The sequence below is a fragment of the Cupressus sempervirens genome, chromosome 6 (genome assembly GCF_028749045.1).
Source record: "Cupressus sempervirens isolate cs-2001-9-10 chromosome 6, ASM2874904v1, whole genome shotgun sequence".
NCBI lineage: Eukaryota > Viridiplantae > Streptophyta > Pinopsida > Cupressales > Cupressaceae > Cupressus > Cupressus sempervirens.
The window spans coordinates 256,381,992-256,405,272 of NC_143123.1; the positions used below are offsets into that span (position 1 = coordinate 256,381,992).

General features: G+C 35.1%; 2 protein-coding genes and 1 pseudogene across 3 annotated transcripts; 1 reads left to right on the forward strand and 2 right to left on the reverse strand.

Annotated features, from left to right (window-relative positions):
* Window positions 1-6,626: 6,626 nt before the first annotated feature.
* Window positions 6,627-18,292, reverse strand: LOC149552218 (ABC transporter G family member 35-like). Of its 2 annotated transcripts, XM_089787737.1 has the most exons (24): window positions 17,940-18,292; window positions 17,734-17,854; window positions 17,075-17,163; window positions 16,885-16,969; window positions 16,528-16,687; window positions 16,351-16,427; window positions 16,190-16,243; window positions 16,000-16,090; window positions 15,590-15,890; window positions 14,934-15,215; window positions 14,520-14,836; window positions 11,478-11,638; window positions 11,253-11,356; window positions 10,947-11,106; window positions 10,710-10,835; window positions 9,875-10,050; window positions 9,433-9,765; window positions 9,031-9,321; window positions 8,782-8,865; window positions 8,528-8,661; window positions 8,181-8,408; window positions 7,820-7,991; window positions 7,473-7,727; window positions 6,627-7,343 (listed from the first exon to the last, which is right to left on the reverse strand). In XM_089787737.1, the coding sequence occupies exons 9-24, from the start codon at window positions 15,764-15,766 to the stop codon at window positions 7,077-7,079; spliced, it is 3,267 nt and encodes a 1,088-aa protein (XP_089643863.1). In that variant the 5' UTR covers window positions 15,767-15,890; window positions 16,000-16,090; window positions 16,190-16,243; window positions 16,351-16,427; window positions 16,528-16,687; window positions 16,885-16,969; window positions 17,075-17,163; window positions 17,734-17,854; window positions 17,940-18,292; the 3' UTR covers window positions 6,627-7,076. The 2 variants fall into 2 exon arrangements, with proteins under 2 accessions (XP_089643863.1, XP_089643864.1); XM_089787738.1 differs by lacking the exon at window positions 10,710-10,835 and having other exon boundaries at window positions 9,875-10,032; window positions 10,923-11,106.
* LOC149552219 (ABC transporter G family member 37-like) lies at window positions 15,808-18,274 on the reverse strand. Its single transcript, XM_089790188.1, has 9 exons — window positions 17,940-18,274; window positions 17,734-17,854; window positions 17,075-17,163; window positions 16,885-16,969; window positions 16,528-16,687; window positions 16,351-16,427; window positions 16,190-16,243; window positions 16,000-16,090; window positions 15,808-15,890 (listed from the first exon to the last, which is right to left on the reverse strand). Exons 1-9 carry the CDS (start codon window positions 18,272-18,274, stop codon window positions 15,808-15,810), a joined length of 1,095 nt encoding a protein of 364 aa, XP_089646314.1.
* Window positions 18,293-18,515: 223 nt separating the features above from the next.
* LOC149552220 (DNA (cytosine-5)-methyltransferase DRM2 pseudogene) overlaps window positions 18,516-23,281 on the forward strand; it is a 33,420-nt pseudogene continuing 28,654 nt past the window's right edge.

Consider the following 23,281-nt stretch of genomic DNA (forward strand, 5'->3'; position numbering starts at 1 on the left):
GTGAAACCATGAAAGATATCCAACAATCAAGATAAATGCCCATCACTCTTTTGCAAGGGTTTGAAGAAAAGGAACATTTTAAGTTGTGATGGAGCGATTAAGTGATCAGTAGTAAAAGTTTTAACAGATCACAAGATCGCTTGAGTTTGTGATTGACTCAAGGTAAAAGATGTGAAGTAGAGAATGCTTTAGATCGCAATGTCACAAGGTTTAGCTACATTTACAATGTTGAAGTTGCGAACTTGCAAAATGGGCTCAGGATAGTTAAATGTTAGTGCAAGCTTGCAAGGTTCCCAGTCATAGTTAAGGTCTTTGCTACGAAGTTGCAAAAAGAGGTAATGGTCAAACAAAACAACAATCGCATCTTCGTAGGTCAAAAGCTAAGGTAAAAAAATGAAGTTGCAAGCTTGTAAATAACCAAAGTGTTGTAGTGAAAGGTAATAACAACATCTTCACATGGTTTCATCTACTATTAATATCTTAAGTCGCAAAGTGGCAAAGAACTGTTGATCGCAATTTCGTAAGCTTTCAAAGATAGAGCATTGAGTTGTGATGTTGCAAGATGAATTAACAATCAAAGAAAATAGCTAGCACAACATCACACGGTTAAAGTAAGCTTCATGACTGGTAGCTATGAAGGAGAAAAAAGGTAAATATATGAAGCATCACATCATTTTTGGCAAGAAAGATGTCAAGTGCTAAAGTGTGGAGAAAATGTGAAATGGTGAATAAAAAGCTCATCGTTAGATTGCAACGGTAAGAGGGGTAAAATGAAATGAAGTTATGAAGGTGCAAACAAAGGAAACCACAGCCTCACAAGCCAAAAACACCAGTTAAGGAATAAGATGCAAGGTTGTGAAACAACAAAAGATAACCTTTTCTACATGGTTGTAGCCAAAAATAAGAAAAGAGCATAAATCGTGGTGAAGGAGTGGTAGGTGGTCTTCACATCGTTGCAACTGTAAGTTATAAAGCATAAAAGTAGTTTTAACGGCCATGTCTAAGCTCAATAATAAGAGCATGAGTTGGAAGTACAAATTACAAAAAAAGTGTAGATTTTGCCAGCCTTTTTGAGAATTGATAGGTTTTGAAGTGTGTTGATTTAAATGCCATTAATGCCACTCTCTTGTTGCAGAAACAAATAAATTATGAAGGGCATAAAGATTTCCTTTACCAGTTTCATAATTGTTTGAGTTTTCTGAGTTAATTTTGAGTTGCAAAGTGATTTTCGATGATTTTTTAGCATATAATATACAAAGTTGACTGAATTGTTTGAAGAGATAGCTCATAAGGAAGGGGAGTTGATTGCACAAGCAATAATTGAAGAATCAACTTCACCAACAAAAAGCCCTAGCTCATTCATTGACAAATGGATACAAATTCTACCCGATTCTACTAATGGACAAGCTACAAATGATCATGCTTTTAGGGATTCATATGCATTTTGTAGAGATGCAAAAGTTCCAGACAGAAATGGATATGAATTGTTATGGTTCTTTTATATGAACAAAACATAGAAGGTTCTAATTTGCAAACCTTGGGTTAGAAACTTGGACAAATTGGTCACGCCAGAAGTATTTGTGGATGTTGACTTGGTGAAGGCTCTAATCAAATGCTACAATCCAGTAAGCAAGTCATTTCATATCAGAGACAAAAGCATTTTCTTATCTCTAGACAAAAAGGCATTTATAGAGGTGTTTGATTTGGGAGGCCCAATGTCATTGGCCATTGACATTGATGACCTAACTAAAAATTTCAAGAAACATAAGAACTTTTATATGGGTAGGGCAATGACAAGGCATATCCCTCAATCCCATAAAGAAAAGGGAGAGATTCCAAAGAAGAAGGAAATAGAGAAAATGAAGCCCCTTGAATTTTTCCAGAGGTATTTCCAAAATACTATTTTTGGCATGAATAAGGTCCTAGGTTCAAATGGAACCATGAATGTGTTGACAATTGGCTATATGCAGTGATGCAATTGTTGTCATTAATGACAAAACATGATGTACATATTGTGGAAAACCTCAAAAATAAAGATACTTAGCTTCTAGTACTCAAAAAATTGTCTAAGTATGAAACAGGTTTACAACATTGTATTGTTTTGATGTAAAACTTGTTTATATGATGTTATCTATGACAAAGAGGTCAGATGGAAATAGTATACATATTGATGATGATGTGTGTAACCTCGAACATCATTACGAGCAATATGGAAAAGAGATATTCATGATTTACTAGTGAACAAAACAATGGAATTAAAGGTAAAGGATCTATTTTGTTTACAAAATAATTACTTGACCAATTAGGGCCGACATCCTAGATGTTTACTCTAAGTTGAAAAAGTATATTATGGTCTTAGCCAACCTAGCAACAATTTGTGAAAAGGCATGGTATTTATACAAAAGATATCTTGCGAGATTAAGAGTGCAAGTGTAAGTGATGTGCATTGTGATGTGAAAAGTAATATGTAAACTTTTTGTGAAGCATTATATGCGAAGTTTTTGACAACTTGATTTTTTGATCCAAAATCGAGCTGAGGTCAGAGATCAATCAAGAAGAAGTTACAACATCTATACATTTGTATTTGAGGAACTTAAAGTTAAGTTATTGGTTTGGGTAGTGAGCTCTTCCTATAATTGAAAGTGCATGTTGGAGTCTTCAATATTCAGGGCCATGACATAGTGTCCCCTTGGGGCATTCTATTAGAAATAGGGAATGCTAAGAGTGGGGGTGGGTGAATCAATATTCTATAAACTTTTGTCACTAACTGTATATTACTTATTACTTTGAACCATGCATAAGAAAGTAAACAAGTGATGTTGAACAGTAATAATAACCATGCATAAAGAAAACTTATAACACCATATTTTGTTAACTAGGGAAACCCTGACCAAGGGAAAACCCTAGTGGGGATGATACCCACTAGATGATGTACTAATATAAATGTTCCTTGTTAGAGGATGGACCCTATTAGGAGTCTATAAAAGAATTTAGTATATAGGAGTCCCTGTTAGGAGATTCCAACCCTGTTAGGAGTTGTAGTACTGTGGTTGGGTCTGACTATGTGGCATATATCATTGACAAGATCCATGAGGAGGTCACTACTGCTCAACAAGGACAATTGGAGAATTTCATATTTCCTCATTATTCAACGATCATGCATTTAATCTTGTTCAAAAACAATGATGCATTTGATCAAAGTTTCTTCAAGTCTGCACAAGAATGGGGAGAAAGACTACCAGTGAAAAGGTGGACTAGGGTACGGCAAATGTTCTACTCATATTCCATGGTATTTCTTTCTATAATGATTTTGTGCATCCTGTGTTAAAAATGATAGGATTAGCTAATGAAAGAATACCTATGAGTGTTAGAAATGTTGTTAAACCTAAAATGTGTTTTGATGCAGGTAAAGAATTAACTCATGACTGGGGAAGTGTCCTTTTGTTTGAGGAGTATACTATTATCAAGATTTTTGGAGGCCCTCAGCCACCCCACATCCTGCCCAAATATGTCCCTAGGAGACTAGGGTTTGTAGAAGTGTTATGTCAACTGATTTCATTGAACATAGAATATTTGGGAAAGGCTGTTACAAAGGGAACATTTCTATGTAGATTTACCAAAGTAGGAGACTTTGAGATAGGAAAGAATGCCATTGAGGAAACTCATGCCTATCTGAGAGGCTATAAGTTGCCAAGTGGACCAGCCCGAACATATGATCCTTGCAATATAGTTAGACATGCCTTAAAGAGCATGAGAGGATATAACTTAACCCCTACAAAACCTATGTGGGAAGAGAAAGCCATTTTTGATAGGTTAAATAAGGATGTCTATAGAGAGAGAATGATTAAGTATAGGGATATTGTTAGTTTTGAATAGAAAATAAAAAAAGCTGACCCATCCTTGAAGGGATTCTATCCTAAGGAAGACTACTAGTCAAAATTGGATAAGTGTGTAGACAATTTTGATGAGATAGCAACAGAAGTCCTTGATGCAATCAAAAAGAAGGTTGATCCTAATTATTTTGATGAAGACATAGTTGTTGAGGTCGCTAATGATGATGAGGATTAGCCTGAGAGCTCAAAATGGGCAGAGCAAAAAAATAAGAGACAAAAGATGGTAGAAGTTTTACAGAAGGCTTAGCAAAAAGCCCTACAAATTCTGCCAAGGGGCAATAAGAGATATTTTGTATCTTAAGCATCTGAGGATGAACAAAGGGCCAAGAAGCTGCAATTGCAAGCCTAGATGATTGATTACAAAATCATAGAAGCAACTGAGTTCATGAGTGATGACAACTTCATCAAAACTGAATAATTTAAAAGCTTCTTATTTAAATTAAAACAAAATGAATTGTCCTTGCAAATGAAACTAGGTAATTCTAATGAGGTAGGTGTTGAGCTAGTTCAGAAGCTACAAGAATATGATCATGCCAGTGAAACCCTTATTGTGGAACAAGCAAGAGACCTAGTCAGAAGAAGTGGCATGATTATTTTCCCAAGATGAGATATTAGTTCACCTTTTTGTTAAATCAAATGAGAAAATAAGATAAGTCTATCTCATTTGAAGATGAAAATAAGCTCTATGAGCTAAGAGGCTCTGGATATAACATTGATGCCTAGACAATGACAATATGGAGTTTAGATTTGGAGGACCAGAAGCCAGCTTTAATGGAAATCAAGGAATCCCCTAGAGGGAAAGTTATCTTTTGGAATGTACACTCCACCTCCAGTGATCAAATTTATGGAATGCACACTTCAGTGGCTCTATTGGGTAAGAACAAGATGGATACTCTTCAAATATAGTTGGAGGGAGCTTATGAGAGGTACATTAGAACCGGGAGGAGGTATGAGGAAGAAATGAAAAAGACATATGTCTTGGAGTAGAAGGCACTCAAGCTAGAAAATGAAGTAGCAACATTAAAGAACATTGTTAGAACAACTACGAAAATTCATGACAAAGGTGTGCAAACTAAAGGCCAAATACCTAAAACAGGGGAAGCATTAGGCCAAGCAATATAAATTAATGAGGAGGATATGGAATTAGGCAAGGAGATAGCAATCAGAACAATAAAGAACTTGTTGATTCATAAGATAAATGCACTCAAACTTGTTTATCAAAATGTGCATAGCAATTATATCATGTTGCAGGTAGCAAAGTACAGATGTCCAGAAATAGTTGCCCTATTTGTCTCCTCATTTCACTACATGGGGTCCTTATACTCCTTTCTTTGATAGTCTTGTACCTCTATTGGCTCAAAAGAAAGATCTGCCAAAGGTATTGATTATAAATACTAGAAAAATGATAAATAAGGTAAAGGATCCTAATAGTTTCTTTGGTGGAAAAATGCAACTAATCTAGAATAAGATGAAGACAATTGCTACAGGAACACACAGTTTTGTGTCCACAATTTTGGATAGTAATGGAAAGGTTAAGGACTAGGTAGAATGGTGATCCTCTTTTGAAAATATTCTAAATCATCCCACATTTTTAGCTTACTGCAATGATGAGGTAGGTGTAGGTGTAGTGTATGATTTGATTGACATGCTCTACAGGCTAGAAACAAAGATGTCAAAAGTAACTGCATAGGTTAAGGCAATAACAGATGCAAAGTGGAACAAATGCCTTGAAGAGTTAGATGTAGTTAGAAATGCCACATGGTCGGATGTAGATACAAATATTGCTATATGGGAAGTCATTGTAGATATCAAGGCCCTACCATCCGATGACAGTGACTAGTATGACATAAAGATGTAGTGAGGATGGAGTTAAAGGCATAAGGAAGAAAGAAAAGGCAAGGAAAGCGACAGGAAGTTGAAGACTAACATAATTTTATCAAAGACACCTGCATAAAATGCCACTTGTCAGTTTTGTAACTGCATCCAATTTTTGATCCAAGTATAAAGAATGTTTGTAATGTACCAAAGTAAAATATCTTTGTATCTTGCTTCCAATAGAATTTTGACATGTGTCCTCTCATTTGAAGCTTATTGCAATCCTTCTAATAAAAGGATTCCCAAGATGTGGAGTTGAGATTTGAAATCTATGTAATTTTTAGTGTTATGCTATTTTGTAGTCGGTCCAATTAGCTTTTGTGTCAATGTTATATGTGGCATTCAATTGTTTGCAATCCAGGAATACTTGTGAATCTTGAATGACATTCTGTCATATTCTGAGTTATTATTGAGTTATACTAGTAAATGTATTGTTTTCAAGGAAGATTAATGCATAGGAAAGTTCTATCATATTTGTGTCTCTAAATTTTGTCTCCATTTTTATATATTGGTTGTCTTGAGATTGAATGAGCAAGGTCATACAATTTAATGCAACATGGATATGTTGTATATCAGTTTGTTGTTGCCTTCAATTCAAAGAATTAAGTAAATACTTCAATAAATTGATAGGGTGTCCAATCATTTGAAAGGAATATTCATAAGAATGAGGTTTAGGGTTAACTATTAATGATTTAATTGTAAGGCAATTAAATAGATCAAGTTTTGTTGGTTAGACTCTGTATAGCAATGGATAAGACATTGATCATCAATTTAGAGGCATATTGAAAAATTCATATGGTTGCACAAAGCATAAATTTAAATCAAATCAACTTTTACTTTTCTTTATGAAGAAACAAGTTTGTTAGCACTTATTTGCAATAGTTTTCTGTGAGTTATAGTTAGCTACTGTAATCAAGAATTACTTGCAAATCCAAGAAGAATTGTGACCATTTCTGCTATAGGAGATGGATTTGAAGAAAAGAATATCAAGGAGAGAATTTTGAAGAAAGTATCAAATATCCAGTCATTCCATCCTTAAGGTGCACTTGCCTTGGTCCTGCAGAGCCAAAATAGTAGACAATCTCTATAATTCTGTTGAAGTGGTCCAAATCTGAAGATTTTTCCAGTTGAATATAACAAATAGCTACCCTTAGACTCTTTTTATCTTCTCAATCTTGATATTGGGTCCTTAGCAACCTAGTAGTTTTCAAACACCAACACCTAAAACACCTATCGCCTGAAACACCTATCTTCTTATTTTAAAGAGCAGACCAAACATTTTTAAAAAAAAAGGCTCCCATGGAGTGCCTATCTTTTCTGGAAATTGAGCTTTTTGATAGCCAGACCAAATATAATAGCCAGGCCAATAGGGATGCAAACAATCACCAAGGCAACTACTCCCAGAAAGTCATGTCTCATCCCAAAATAGTTCCTTATGAATTCAGAAACCGCCACTTTTCCGTCTGATGTCTCCATTTCTGTATCCACATCACCAAGCTGTGATGCGACCAAACCATAGAGCGTCCAGGAAACGGGTGTCGCCCAGTTGTACCATCTCCACCACACAGGCATTTTCTGGTTCAAGGAAAACAGATTTAAATGTGTTACTAATCATCATGATTTGCTCCATACCTTTTCAAGTTTATCTGAAGAGAAATAATATATACAATTTGCCTCAACGAAAATGTTTTAACATGGACTTACAGGTCGGGGAATGATGAAGCCAGAAAAGAGGTTCCATGTAAAAGTAAATGCAGGTATAATGACTGCCGCAACATGAAAATTTGGAGTAATTGCAACTGTCATCATTCCCATGAAGGTGTAGTAAAGAAAAGCGAAATTCGTGAAAAAGAGGAACCAGAAAAACTTGACTGCTGTCCACTCAAATGCGATCATGGAATAGACCACAAGTACATAAACTATAGACTGAACGAGAACATTAGGAACCTCAATTGCCACCTGCATACATGAATAACAAAAGGATTGTCTGATTAATCCAAGGTTGCATGGTTGACTATCATTTGCCAAGATGACAGCAGGATATAAAATACCTGTCCAAAAGCATAATGAAATGCTGAGTACATTCCAGCCGCTCTTTCTCTGTAGAAGACAGTTCGTTCCACATCAACCACAGGCATTACACTACTTGCATTGGTTACTCCAATAAAAACTACAGAGCAATACATTGCTCCCAAAATATTGAATAAATCTTGTTGATTGCCTCTGCAAAACAAAGTGAATATGTTCAAAAAAAAAATTGTCAGTACGATAGGAGACAGCTGAGTTGAACTATCTATAGTTTTGCAGAAAAAGCTCTGATAAATGACAGCAAAGACCTAAAAATCAAATCTGCTGGCTGCAAGTGCATATTGCGGCATCTAGACTATTGTGACAGTTAAAAGAGCGTCTAACCTCTTTTTCCCAAGGTCCCAAAAGATGCTCCCGAAGAGCAGGGCAAACATTGTGCTGAAGAAAAAGCGAACAACAACATAGTGTGGATTACGCCAGTATGACCTATATTGCTTCCAAAGGCATGCCATGCATTGAACGGGGAAGGGCTGTGCATATTGTGTTGGAAAATTAAGATCCTTTGAGCCTGGAGTAGGGGTGCTTAATTCTTTAATTAGTTGTTGATTCCATCTGACAAACAAAAATTACTTAAGCAAAGGCATGACGTTTCCATTCTCTAAAAAGTTCTCAAGTGAAATAAGGATGACTATAGTTTTTCATCGAGAAAAGGCCAATCATTAAGTACTTACTCATAAAGTGAAGATTTTGTGTAGATATCAGCAAAATCTATGCCAAGACTTTGTTCAACAGATATGGCGCTGACTTCCAGCACCCATGTTGCTGGATTGTATCCTTCTGTAATTGGTGATACACCTTCCACAGACTAATCAATGACACAAGAAACAAGCAACATTACAACTTTCTGCTATATGTTGACAATGGCATGCACGATGTATTAATCAGTAGCTGTAAACTACCAAGTGAGTAAAAAGGCTAAATATACCTCAAAATATTCAGTAAGTTTATTAGAATGCTGACCCAATGGTCCTGCATAGATCACTTGGCCGCCCCTTTTAAGAAATAGCAGCTGCAGTTCAGCAAGACAAAGAAGTGAAACTTTAGCATTAATAGACCTGCCTTATTTCTGGCATTTGCACTCCAGTTCCCCTTTTGGAAGCAATATGAAGTTTACTGGATCCAATATGACATGTTATTTATGGTGTGTCTGAATTATGAAAATAGTTGAATTTACCTCATCAAAAGATTCAAAGATATCAATGCTGGGTTGGTGGATGGTACAGACAACGGTGCGACCAGTATCCACTGTGTTACGTACAGTTCGCATTACTGTAGCTGCAGCACGGGCATCTAATCCCGAAGTTGGTTCATCCATGAAGATTATGGAAGGGTTAGCAACAAGTTCTACAGCAATAGTAAGCCTTTTTCTCTGCTCTGTAGAAAGACCTGTCAACCCAGGAAGCCCAACTACAGCATCCCTCAGAGGAGTAAGCTCAACAAGTTCCATCACTTCTTGCACAAACATCTGTAGTCATTGAGAAAAAAATTACCAAAAATACCAGCTACTTAGTTTCATTCAAAGGAAAGACTGGCTATCCAAATTATTGTATGTAAAGAGAGGAACTTGAGATCCCACCATTCTAGTTCTCTCATCAACATCCTGTGGTAGACGAAGCCATGCAGAGTACATAAGTGATTCATAGACAGTGACATTCGGGGAGTGGATGTCATTTTGTTCACAGTACCCTGAGATGCGAGCAAATGTTTCTCGTTTCTTTGGGTATCCAGAGATGCTTATACTTCCTTCTAAGTAGCCTCCCGTTTTCCTCCCAGCCAAGACATCCATCAATGTGGTTTTTCCAGCTCCACTAACTCCAACCAAGGCTGTAAGCACCCCTGGCCTGAAAGATCCACTAATGTTGAAAAGGAGTTGCAACTTTTTTTGATCCATCCCTTCATTTTTCATTTCCTGAAAAGAAGTTGCTGTTAGCTCCAGACTTCCTATTTTGAGAGAAGCTAAGCATGTTAAACAATTGCCAAATAAATAGCACAAAGAAAACATATCTAACTGCACCAACCTCTGGCATGTCAACATTGTAGTCGATATTTTCAAAAGCCATTGACAGTGGCTGGAAAGGAAGGACCATTCCTTTCTTGTGAGGTACCGAAGCTTGGAAATCAGAGAGCTCTCTATCATGGGAAGAGTGGAACTCAGAGTTCAAACTTTCTCTTCTCTCTAGAGAGCATGCATGGCCTGACAAAATTATTACAATCTGTGAATGAACAGTGCTAGCCTTTTAGTTTTGGAACTTCAACAAATGTGGCACGTTAGCTTTTCATTTGAGCATGTTAGAAAGTTTTCTCTATAGCATCTCATCTTTTCAGTTCATCTCTTCAATTTACTTTTCGAGCAATAGAATACTTTCGGGTGCAGTTCAAAACACTTTCAAAGCTCTGACTAATTTTCTGTTGTTGTATGTCCTACTCAAGATACAGAGAAAATTTATATTTACATTCAAGATAATAGTTATTTCCTAATGCAATATATACAATAGATGGTAAACGGTATCATTGTAAATTGAAACTTATTTCAGTCCTTATCTGAGACATGGCATTGTTTCTATTGTGGTAGAACCCCACATTCACAAGCAGTAAATACATCTCACAAAATCTCAAGTTATCACTACATAGCGTTCTAAACTTTGTGTTTCTATACTTGGAGTTCAGCTTTGAGGAGTAAATTTGGACATCCACAAACAGCAAAAGGATTTGAAATAATCTCTCGGTTAATCATTGGTTAACTTGCTTCATACATGTTTATGTCCTTGGTAAAAACAAGTAAGTTCAGTTTTGAGGAGTGGATTTGGACATTCACAAGCGGTAAAAATGCTTCAGAAGTAGATTCAGACATACCTCTGGAATGTTTTCCAGATGCATCTACAGACATAGGTTTCCTTCCATGCCCACATTCTCCAGTTCTGCTTGCATGTTTCTTTTCAATCTCATTTTCAGATAGTACACCCTGTGATTTTCCATAAGCTGTAAATACAGAGGGTCTAACTTCTATTAATCTCCAATCTCACCGTGAAAATAAAGAATAACTGAAAAAATGATAGTGCATTTAACCTTTAAATAACATCACAGACTTACGATTGAGGTAGGTCAAAGCTAAGGTAAATAGAATATTAAACATCAAACAGAACCCAATCAGTGCTCCTATACCGATCCAATAAAATTTAGCTTCAGCAAATAAACCACGAGCTTCTATTATTGAGTTCCCCAATGTATCGTTTGAGGTACTAGTACTGGGCTGCATACAAGTGAAATATTTAGATGGAATAATTACAAAATATGAGTACTTCTACTTCGACTGCATGCCGTGAATTCAAATGAAATTAAGTTGGTTTCCAATGCTTGCTAGCCTTTGATGATTAATCCAGGAATTCTCTCACTTACTTTATTCCATCTGGGGGCCAAAAATTCATTTACAGCAAGGGCATTTTGGCTGTAAGACAATGGGGAGCACCAATATGCCCAAATCCACCATTTGGGTACATTCTCTGTTAGAAACATGATGAAATCAATCATATTTATTGTAGTTTAAAATTTCAAGACTGCCACAAGTCACTTTCTTCAATTTAACAACCGCATGTGTGCGATCCTGTAAAGTGTATACTATACCTCGAGAAATCACAAATCCTCCAAGAACAAACACAAGAATTACAGCAAATGAACCAAATGTTTGTGATATGATCATATTCCGACTCAGTGATGCTACGAGCTTGAAAAGTCCCAGTGCCATTTGGTGGAGCATAAAGTAGAGAAGTATCTGCCTAAAAAATCTGCAAACAAAAGAAGGGATCTCTAAGAACTACCTTTGGCTACCTTTGGCTATTTGCATATCATTGTGATTGTTGTTATAGTTTTGATGGAAGTTCCATAAATATTTGTGCGTATAGCTTAATTAGATAAGATAATTGATAAAATGTAGTTATTTCATTTATCATTTTTCATCTAAGTTGCCAATTTGGATTCAGTGATGGGTGCGAGTTTGGGTTTGTGGGTTTGGGCAGAAAAAAAAATTCCAATTTGGGTTCGTGAGTGTATGCATGCATGTATGGTATGTATGTATGTATGTATGCATTATCTATATAAAACAATTAGAGAAACGTGCATAATTGCAAAACTAAGTCATTTTACAGTATGAATATATGTTGCTTGATTATTGATCAATGCCAAATGTCAATGATAAACATTAAATACTCGCTCATGAATCTATCTTCATGATTGTAAAGAGAGTCATACAATGAATGACTAAATTGCAAAACATAGAATAGTTCATCAAATAATAAAGTTTGAAACATAATGAGAAATGGCAAGTGTTTAGTTTATCAATGATCATAATATCAAATGCCCTTCAAGGAACGGGTCATCAAAAAATAAGGGATCAATGGCTTCATCCCTGGCTGCAACTATATCTAGATCCTCATCATTGGAACCCAATCTGGTTCCACTAGTTCCAGATGCTGCTATATCATCCTCTTCTTCCTCAACATGATAGATTAGATGAGTGAAATTATTTTTATTAGGTTCCTTTTAGGGTTGCATAGAAGAAATATTAAAAATACACTCTTTAAAGTAGTTTTATTTCACATTTTGGACCCTACTGCCTAGGGTCTTCCCAAGTTCGTCATAGGTTCACTATGGATTCACTGGGTTCGCTCTAGCATGGACTTGGGCAAACCCACAGTCTGAAATAAGGACCCTGCTCAGACCTGCAATGAACCCGGATGCGAATCCGGACCCGTGTAGACCAAGACCTAAAACCGGGCAGCTGGGGACAAATGCGGTTACGGAGGTTTTCATTAATAGGTCAATAAAAAAGATATGAAGCAAAAAAAGATGAAGAAATCCTTGAACAATGATAAAATGGGCTATTTTTAGTTCAGGGAAATTCCTAACCAAATGAGTGAAAATACCATCTACTTTAAATGTTCCCCATAGACAAAGGAATGTGCCTATTTAAGCAGCATCAATTCATGGACAAAACTAGTTAAGATTTAACATCTCATCTTAAAGGGCATAGTCCAAGAAGGTTAACTGTTTGATGACCATTGGTTTATTTGTATACAAACAACATGAGTAATGCATCTAATATATAATATTTTAGTAAGTAAAGATGTTGAGTAGTGATCGTAGAGGTCTTCTACCTTTGGTGGCTCGCTTCTTGAATGCGGGCTTCACTTAATCATAGCACATGCATCCGTGGCATACTAAAGAATCCTCCTAGTTTCAGAAAATATTGTCCCAAACTCTTGTTTTGTCACTCCCCTCCAATACCCACTAAATACTCCCCACACCCATTTTAATGCCCCAAAGAAATTTAAGGACGGCTTCCTGAACATGTTATACGATCTTTTGAGCTAGCACTATAACTGAAATATCATCAACATGGTTAGCTTTGAAAGATGTTTATCAAACATCAGCAAGCTGTGTGCGAATTTGACGACATAACAACACAAACAATCTTTGTGGAGACTTTGGTCTATTGTTGTTCAAGGAGAATGGAGTGAATAGTTCTTGTAGTGGTTTGTTGAGGGTTTTGTAATTAACAAAAATCAACACTCATCTACCTTGCCAGTTTGTGGAACAAAGATCTTTTAGCTGACAGGTTCCAACAAGTTAATTTTGGGGGAAAAAAGTAAAATTGTTTTCTCAAATGACATTAAAATGCTCAGAGACAACAGAATAAAACGAGCTTGCATCAAAATGCTAGTTGCCATCTGCATGGAAGAAGCATTGCAATGAGAAAAACTAGGACACTTCAGAGTTCAAGGCCCAAATATGTATTGATAAGATTTAGCAGATGGTGATTTGTAGGAAGAAACTATTAACTGTCAAGATTGAATTCACCTCTACCTAACAAACCGAGCCATGTTTGTGCGCACTTCTATATAGAATGAGAAGTTCAAAAAAACTCTCTTTGCTAATCTGACATGTTTCTAATTGCATAACTAAAAGGAAATTAAAATGAAATATTTACAAAATCCAAGACCGGCTGTTGTGGGGGATACGAACTTGACTGGTTAGCAAAGTACAGAGCATCATAAGCACGAGCTACACAGCATGAATCTATTTTTTTCAATGTCTAACATACGAACTTGACTGGTTAGCAAAGTACAGAGCATCATAAGCACGAGCTACACAGCATGAATCTATTTTTTTCAATGTCTAACATTTTCTAAACTCAACTTCTAGCAAATAAGTAAGCATCGTTGAACTTGGTAAATAATAGGTAGAATTGAGCTGCAAATAATACATTGTGAGCTTCCAAATTATCTGTTACAACAGTAGACCAGTTTTTGTTCTATACAGTTCTTGAAATTATCATGAAGATCATTACTAAGTGCTTTGTTTAAATTAAGGAGGCCCTAGTTTAGTATTGTTTAGGTAAAGTAATTTGAAGAGCTAATTATTCTGTCCATCTCTTAACTATAGATGGAATGTTGGTGTTGAAAAGAATCACTTCAATACAGTATTATGAATACAGCAAGTGATGTATAATACTTGAGATTAAAATCATTATATTTCTTATTATTTCTCTCACATCTATGAAACAGTACTATTCACAAAGAACTATTAAACCTCTTGTGAGTGTAGTTCAGCATGACTTTTATGCATCCAAGATTGCATATGAGAAAAGATACAGAGTTTTAGAGTTACCTCTCAGCTTCTGGTGCAAAGCCAATAACATAGTATGTAACAGAAACCCAAATCAATGCTTCTAGAAACGATAGTGGGATCTTCACTGTCCATGCTGGTAATGCATAAGCCCAAGCTGGATAAAATAGGAGGTCTCTTTGCTTGTAGAAAACTGGAAGGCGGCCAACTGTCATTGACAATTCTGGAAGTCCATTATCCATCATAAGGATTATACCGAAGAACATAGCTCCCATATATAGATTTCCATCTGTAATATTCTGCTGGTGCATTTCCGTGCGCAAAAATAGCGTCATTGTGATTGCCCCAATAACTGCAATCTGTATTATCTATTTGTCAGGATTCATTCTTCTTTCTCTGATAAGATAAATAAAAGGAATGCTTGAGCTCTCCAAATTTGGGATCCAAGTGACTCACCTGTCCTATTTTAAATATGTAGACAAAAGAGTTTCTCTTCATAAGCAGTACTTCTCTAGAGAAGCAAGCTTTGAGCATGTTCATTCTACTAACACCATATCTGGTAGATGTAAGAGCTGCAGGATGGTTCATTGTTTTGTCATATGAATGTGATAACTCTTCTGCGAGACACTTGCCTACATGAAATGAGTGAAAAGCCTCTGCAAATTCCTTGGCAGGTATGTATTGATATGGCTGACTTCTATCCATCCAATATTGCTCTTGGTCCTTTCTTGAGGTCACCTGTCAAATTCAAGCAGTCAAACACAAAAACAGATTTAATAATTGACATATAATAGAAAAAACTTATCTAAAAGGGTAAAAGCTGCAGTATTGAGAATGAAGTACAAGGTCCACTCGAGCTAGAATAATGGTAAGGTGGGTAAGGCTACTAGGAAACCCCACTTGAAATTCCACAAGGATATAGCTATCCATATTATGTTCGAGTTTTGTGCTACTGGATTCTGATCTCGTGATCAAGGTTAGTAGCAAATTTGAACTTGCCAATCAATCGACATACAAGTACCATATCATGTGTGCAAATTAAGTAAATCTTTATGCTTTAAAGTTGCCACCTAAATATCACCAAGTCCTACATGATTGATTAGAAAACCTACTTCCTGCAAGAAATCTGCAACTCCTTTTCTATCTGGGCACTTGAAACCCATGGACTCAAAAAATTCCAGCACGTGCTCCCGAGGTCCTTGATACACAATTTGTCCTTCAGACAATAAAAGAATGTCATCAAATAGTTCGTATGTCTCAGGAGCAGGTTGCAGAAGAGCTATCAACATCGTGCCATCAAGGACGTGGACAATTTGCAGCAGACACTTGATTATTTGAAAAGTTGTAGCACTGTCCAATCCTGTAGAAATTTCATCATAAAAAGAGCTTTTGGATGACCAACTAGCATTTCCCCTGCAAGAAATATTCAATAACAATCACAATTTTTGTATATTTCATTAATATGAATTCAAATTAAATTGCTTCAACTTTACCATCAAAGAACTTATCTTGGATATCACACCTGTTGTGACTCTTTTCTTTTGACCTCCAGAGACTCCACGGAGCATTTGATTTCCTATTTTTATGTCAGCACAAATGTCCAGTCCCAGAACCTAGAACACACAAGGATGCAGTAATTTAGGTGAATAATCTCACCATTCAAAATCTATGAAGAATTTGCACCTGTAAGCTCTGAATTTCTGAAAACCAACCTTCAACACATAGTCTGTGATAAGAGTGGTCTTCTGGCCTTCAATTGCTGTTTCCTGTGAACATAGTGCAGCTCAGTGAGGAATAGGTGGCAGAAATCATAAAGAAAATATTTCATTGAGGAATTTTTTGTAGAAAACCATCCTTTGAATGAAGTACTTACCTTCAAATAGACGTCAACATCTGGATCTGGTTTGATACCTGCTTGCTTCTCACGTTTTGAAATTTCTTGCAACAGGTCTGTAAGCAACACAAATATCAGTATCAGTATGATCACAAAATTGAGTAAACATTGCAGTATCATTGTCCGTATCAGTAATGCATACACAAAAAAACTCACCATATCTTGACCCAACACCTTGACATTGGCCAGAGAAATCCAGTGTTTCCCTTACAGTCATTTCCGCATAGTGCAAGTCTTGCTGGCTAATGTAAGCAGAAGTTCTTTGTGGCACAAATTCTTTCAACAGTTTTCCATTGTAGGTCACATTTCCGGAAATCTGTGAAAATGCAAGTAATCATATGACAAACATACTATAAGATATAATTTGTTCTAATCAATAATATCAACTTAGGGCCGTGACCAAACAATGAGAACAAATGTGTCTAACATTTCGACAGACGTGAACAAGCTTGGGTTTTCTAAACAACAAATACTGTCTCTGGGTAGTATAAAATATATAGAACTTCAAACTACCCTGAGATTGCGGTCAGGTTCTCCAGCCAAAGCTGTTAGTAACGAAGTCTTCCCAGCTCCAGGTGGACCAAGAAGAAGCATCATCCTGAATAGTTCAATGAAAGGTTAATTATAAGACCATATAAACCCGCAGTTCTCCATTTACATATTTTGGACATCTTCATATTCAGATACGATAGAACAGACTTACCGTGAAGGCTTAATGATGCCACTTACGTCATGAAGGATAGTAAGAGTTGTCCTCTTTGACGGCAATATGTGCAGGGAGTTGAGAAACCCCTGCAGAACAACATTTGTTAGAATGCGCTAAAATTGAAAGCCCCTCAGATTCAATTTTAATATTGTGAAGTTAAATTTAAAATTCAAGATAGCTACATTTGGTACGATTGCTAAAAGAGTTATGTTTATGCTGCTTTAATTGTGACTCTTCTAGCTCCCCTTCAAATAGAAAGCATTTTCATTTTGAACTACCACAATTTATGTTTATGCTGCTTTAATTGTGACTCTTCTAGCTCCCCTTCAAATAGAAAGCATTTTCATTTTGAACTACCACAATATATTCAGAAAAATTATCACAGCCCATTTCCTCCATCTGCTATTTTCTCCTTGTTTGTCAGTTTTCACAGTTTCTCATATATATCTTCCAATTCTTAAATTTGTAAAATAAAATCAGCAGCTTATCAATATGGCCATTTTTTGTCTTATTTATCTTTTAGGAGTGCAGTTTCTTCACCAAAACACTGTTTTAAGAGGTAAATGAGCGCTCAAGCTATAAATATGAAATATCCATGGTCCGTTCTTTCTTTTATCAGAATACCATCAAGAAACTGGAAGAGGCTTGCAATTTACCTCAACCAAGTTTGCAGTAAAATTGACAAGAGTAGGAACAGCTCTGCTTCCAACATGTACGTCTGCATCAACAGTCAAGTGATCGAACCGAACTTCTATAGTTGGCAACTCAATCCCCACTCTGTAATTACGCCCATTTTAATTATCAGCACCCTGTTTTGTTTTGAAAATAACCACTGAATAAAAAATTGAGTTTTTCTTTTTACCTCTCTAGTCTTTTCCTGAATTTGGAAAGAAACCGCTCGTTGTCGACTTCAGCAACCTGCAGAACTCTCTGAATGAACTTCCTCCGCGTTTCACTAGAGAGCTTTGTGACATCAACATTCTCGTATTTGAAACTCCCAGTTGCAACAACTTCACTGAGAACAGACTTCCTGAGGCGGTCATAAGTAGGGAGTTTTTCAAGAGCAGCCCATTTGAGAGCTTCTTCATCATTCTCCACCCCACTGCTTCTGCGGTTACTGAATGATCTGGACAGAGCATTGTCTTCACTCGTCCATGTTTGATCCAGACAGCCTTCCAAATCCAGCGAAACGGCCATCTTCTTCCACACAAGATCGAAACTTTAATTTTTCTCCCTTCTTCCCTCCCCAAACACATACTTATAGCCCAAGCCAATTGGGATTTTCTCATCGCTGACGCTGATGCATTTAGCTTTCAACTTTGAAGGCAAAATGTCAGGAATGACAGAAAGTGCGAGTAGTAGCTAATTTTGTCACGGCCACTAAAGAAATATAGTGAAACTTGAAAGCATGCTTTGCTTCCCTCCAATTCGACGCAGCATGAGCAGACACTTTGGAAATGCTAAAATGTCAGAAAAAGTTGAAGACGCCTCAGCAGTCAGCAACCTCTCTTCTGTTTTCTAAGATGCATGTTGCCCTGTATTACGTAGTTAGTTGAAATTCAAAATCATTCAGTTATCTGAATCTGTAGATACGCATTACGTCAGCGAGGAGGTCATGATAGAGTTCAGATCCCTTTAAAGTTTAGATTTTTTTCTCGATTTCAGTCATTGATCATGAGAATATTGCTTTTTGAAGGAATTGACTTGTATCGGATTCTTCAAATAATGGGAAAGTGAATCTGTATATGAAAAGTTTGAAATGAATAAATATTGGGAAAGTGAATCCCACCAACTGCTGATTGCAATTGCGTGTCCAACAACAAATTACATATAAACCAAGTAATCAATATATGTGTTATTTAATTTTGTTTCCGCCGGTCCATGTTCATAGTTGTGTCTTATGGCATACTGCAATTTGTACTTGTGCTGGAAAATATGTATCCAAATTTGATTAGAGGTCAGAAATTTCATTCAAACCACGTACTTAACATGAACAGCGGTGCTTAATCAGAACATGAACAGGGCTCTAATGTCTTAGAGAAATGTCACTCTCGTTCGTCGACTTGCTTATTAGATGCTTATGTGGTGATCGAGTCAGAGTGTGTCCGGGCAACTCCTTTTTGTTTTGTCAGCAATTAAGAGATAATTGAACTAAATTGTTAAGTTTCGAAATTTAATTTGCTTATGAAGATGGATCATTAATAGATATATGATATTTGATGTCGTACTTCATTTCTCCTTATGTGATTTTGCTATATGATTCATCTTATGTCATTCGTGAGTATGTTTAATATTTAATATTTAATCATATTATGTGGATTACTGACTTTTTGTTTATTGCGAGTGTCTAAGTGGATGCAGGATTGACAGGATGAGAGTGTGGTTGAGGTAGAGGGGGTTAGCCTCTCGGAAGGGGATGAATCGGATGACTCTTGCAGCCACACACACTATACACTTAGTTTTTATGATGTTTTGATCTAATGCAACATGTTTTTTTTGTTTGAATCTTCTTTACAATATGATCCAATAGAAGTAATTTCTAATTACTTTGTGTTTGAAATGGTATATGAGGAATGTGCTTGTTTTCGGTATTCTCCTTTGTTATATGAAATAAACACTAGCACTTGCACCTAAAAGGAGGTGCAAGGAGTACACCGATAGGTTTTGTATTTTAAAGTATAAATGTGCAACTTTGTATAATAGAAAGAACCACATAAAAGTGACGGTGTGACGGTGTATGAAATTGTTGCATTATAGAAGTGTATCATATGCACAACCATTGTCTTTATGGAGGAATTCAATTTACAATAGTAGAATTTGTATTTTATGTATGTCATCATAAGAAATCATGGCATTGAATTACATGTCCAAAGCCGAAAAAAATAGATCTATATGTAAATATAATTCTTCTTTGTACCCTCTTTGTGATCAACAGGTGACATTCTATAGAAGATAAACGATTGAATACTTGAGAACGCAAAATAAAAATAAAAATTCAATGATTGAAAAAAATTAAATTGTAGTAATTAAATAGGGAATTTCACAAGCATGCGCTATGTAGTAATTCTTCTTTGTATCATCTTTGTGATCAACAAGTGTCAATGTTTAGAAGAAAGTAATGGAATACTTGATAAGAAAGTGATTGAATACTTGATATGGAAAACAAGATTGACTTGAAGGAAGGATGAAAATTAAACTGTAGTACTTTAAAAGTTGTTATACGAGTATCTTAACGTAGATGAGCTTTGTGTGAGATCAAGTGCAAGAAGCTATTCTTCTTTATTTCTAATAATGTTGCATGGAATCTTTTACAATTTTTTAAAGTGATTGAATTCTCAAAGATATTACCAAGGATATCTTTCCTTGGTTGTATCTTGGCTAAATTCTCAAAGATATTGCCCAAGATATTTTTCATAATGCGACAAATGATAATATCCCCAAGAGAAATGTGGTCTCATGGAATATTATTACTACAAGATATGCATATAATTGATGTATTGAAAAGGCTTTCGAAACTCTAAATAAAATGGCAGTTGGTGTAATTCTTGATTCAATGACCTTTTCCAGTGTCATACCTAGACATGAGAAAAGAAGAGCCTCATAACAAGGTATAAACATGCATAAAAATTCATCAAAACATAATGGAAGTTGACTTTTTGTCAAATACTATGATTGTAATTGCTATTGCTTAATTAAAGTTGGATATGCTTTGGTAGATATGAATTCAAAAAGTTGGATATGCTTTGGTAAATATGAATTCAAACATTGGAAACATAAATCATTTAAACTTTTCTCCAAAATGCTTCTAAGAGATGGTTTTTCATAAGCATTACATGTTGAAATTGATATAATAAGACCTCTATGGGTAGTTGGTCACCGTAAGAGGATTCCTTAAGCCTACGATGTGCATTGATTGTCATACAAAGTGCAGTAGGGACATTTAGATGTTTCAAATATTTTTCTATTGCAAAGTGATACACGTTCATTTGTAGTGAACAAATGTCAATTTTTAGTAGTTGTTTGGGATCTAGAAATCTCATTTCATATATTAAAATGCATTGAATATTTTTCATGTCTTCTTGGAATTTTGTCAATGCTTGTCATTGTAGTGGTTTCATTTTTTTAATTGGAATGTTGAGAGCCATGAAATAAACATTAGGAAACAAAATAAACAAGAGTTTTGAGGAGCTAGAGTCCCCATCTTTTGAAAAAAATAGATATATTAAATGTGCATCATAGTGAGGTAAGATAGAAGACATCACAAATCAAAGAAACCCAATGAGAGGACTATGATATTTTAATTATAGCAATTGATAATGTGAAAAGATAAGTTCTAGTGTGTAAATTAACAATTCCCTCTATTCACATTCAATTTAATGTTTTAAAATAAAATTTCAATTACTAAATATATTAAATTAAAAATTAACATTTGGGAAAGGAAAAATGCATATTTATATATAAAACAAAAAATATATTTTAATTATGGTTATATCTATGACTAACTCAATTTTAATTTTTATGAGAAATCTCTTACTTCTTATATTTAAACAAAAAATATCTTAAATAATAGAAAACGAAAATGAAGGGACCTAGAGACACAAAAATTAGCCATTATCAAACTCTTAGTTGGGTATAAATGCAAATGATTGTAGAAGGCCCCTCTCTTTGAATGTGTATTGATTGATAATGATTGATTCGTTATGAATGGTTAAAGGAGAGACAAAAAATAGCATAGTATTCTTTTTGAAGAAGATATTGAAGGTAATATTTAATAAAAAACATTATCACTATCACAAGACACGAGTTCACATTTCCTGTACTGCTTTTATCTTTCACACAAATCTTGATTTGAGGAAGCCACTTACTCTCACTTATGCTTGTAGTAAGTGTCTCAACATGCCAAGCTAAACTTTTCATCTCAAGAATTTTATTTAACCTAATTAGTCAAATCCAATGTTGTTTTGATTAAATTTGATTTTAAATTTTTGTAAATGATTTTTAATACCTAATATAAATTAATTAATACAACCATATTTCCTTCAAAGTTCATGATTTATTTCAAAGCTATAAAACTAAATTAATAAATGTACTTTCCTTCACACAATGTGATGTGATTCAGAAAATCAAGACACAACTAAATAGTTGAGAATTAAAGTTGTCAAACGTAATCATCACATTATTTTTTATAATAGAAGGTTAGTCATTGTATTGTAACCCACATTTTCAAGAGTTTAATCTAAGTTTCATATTTGGTATTTTAAAACTAGAGTGTACCTAACTTTCTAGAAATATTGGTGTTAGAATTTTTATATTTCTTTATAGTATTATATTCAAAACACTAATATAAGATTCATTGTAACTCTAGCACAAACATTTTTTAAAATTAAAGAATATCTCTTTCATACAAACTTTTAAAATAGTATATTCTTACATGTATCCTTCAAAAAAAGAAGAAGTTATATACCTATTTATTTAGGAGGAGTTTTTATCTAATTAACTCCTCAGAACCTTTTTTTATTATAATAGAAATGGAATGAAGATATTCATAGACAATAGGATGTAAAGCTACATATTATATATTTCTAACTTGTTGCCCTGGTATTTATCATACCCAAATTTCAAAATTTTCAATCAAAATGTGTAGGAGGACATAAAAATTCAATTTTTAAGTGTTTGAAGACTTATCCAATTCTTGGCAGTCTCATGATTTCAAATCCTCCTGCTAATCAGTAGCTTTGTCCAACACTTTGAATTTTTGAAATCTAGCTTCCGAGTCAAAAGTTGTTGCAAGTTAATGAAGGAACCTAAAATACATATTTTCAATTGCATCATTAACTATTAACCTCTCAAAAGATTAAGTGTGAAAATGTGCATTTCATTTTGAAAGCTTAACCATTAACCTCTCTTTTTAAAAAAGGGTTAAGATAAGCTTGCAAAATTAACCTTCTGAAAAAGGTTAAGATAAGATTGCAAAATTAACCTTCTAAAAAGAGGTTAAGGTTTGGGGGTCAAAACACGTATTTTCTCCCTTGTCATTAACCTTAACTTCTTGTCTCAAAGGTTAAGGTTAAGCTCCAAATTATGTATTTTGAGGGTGGTTAATTAACCTCCCTAATCAAGTTAATAAAGGATGAGAATTGAAAAGTGAATCACTATGAACCAATTCAAATTTTCATCTGGTGCTCCATTCAAATGCATTAATCA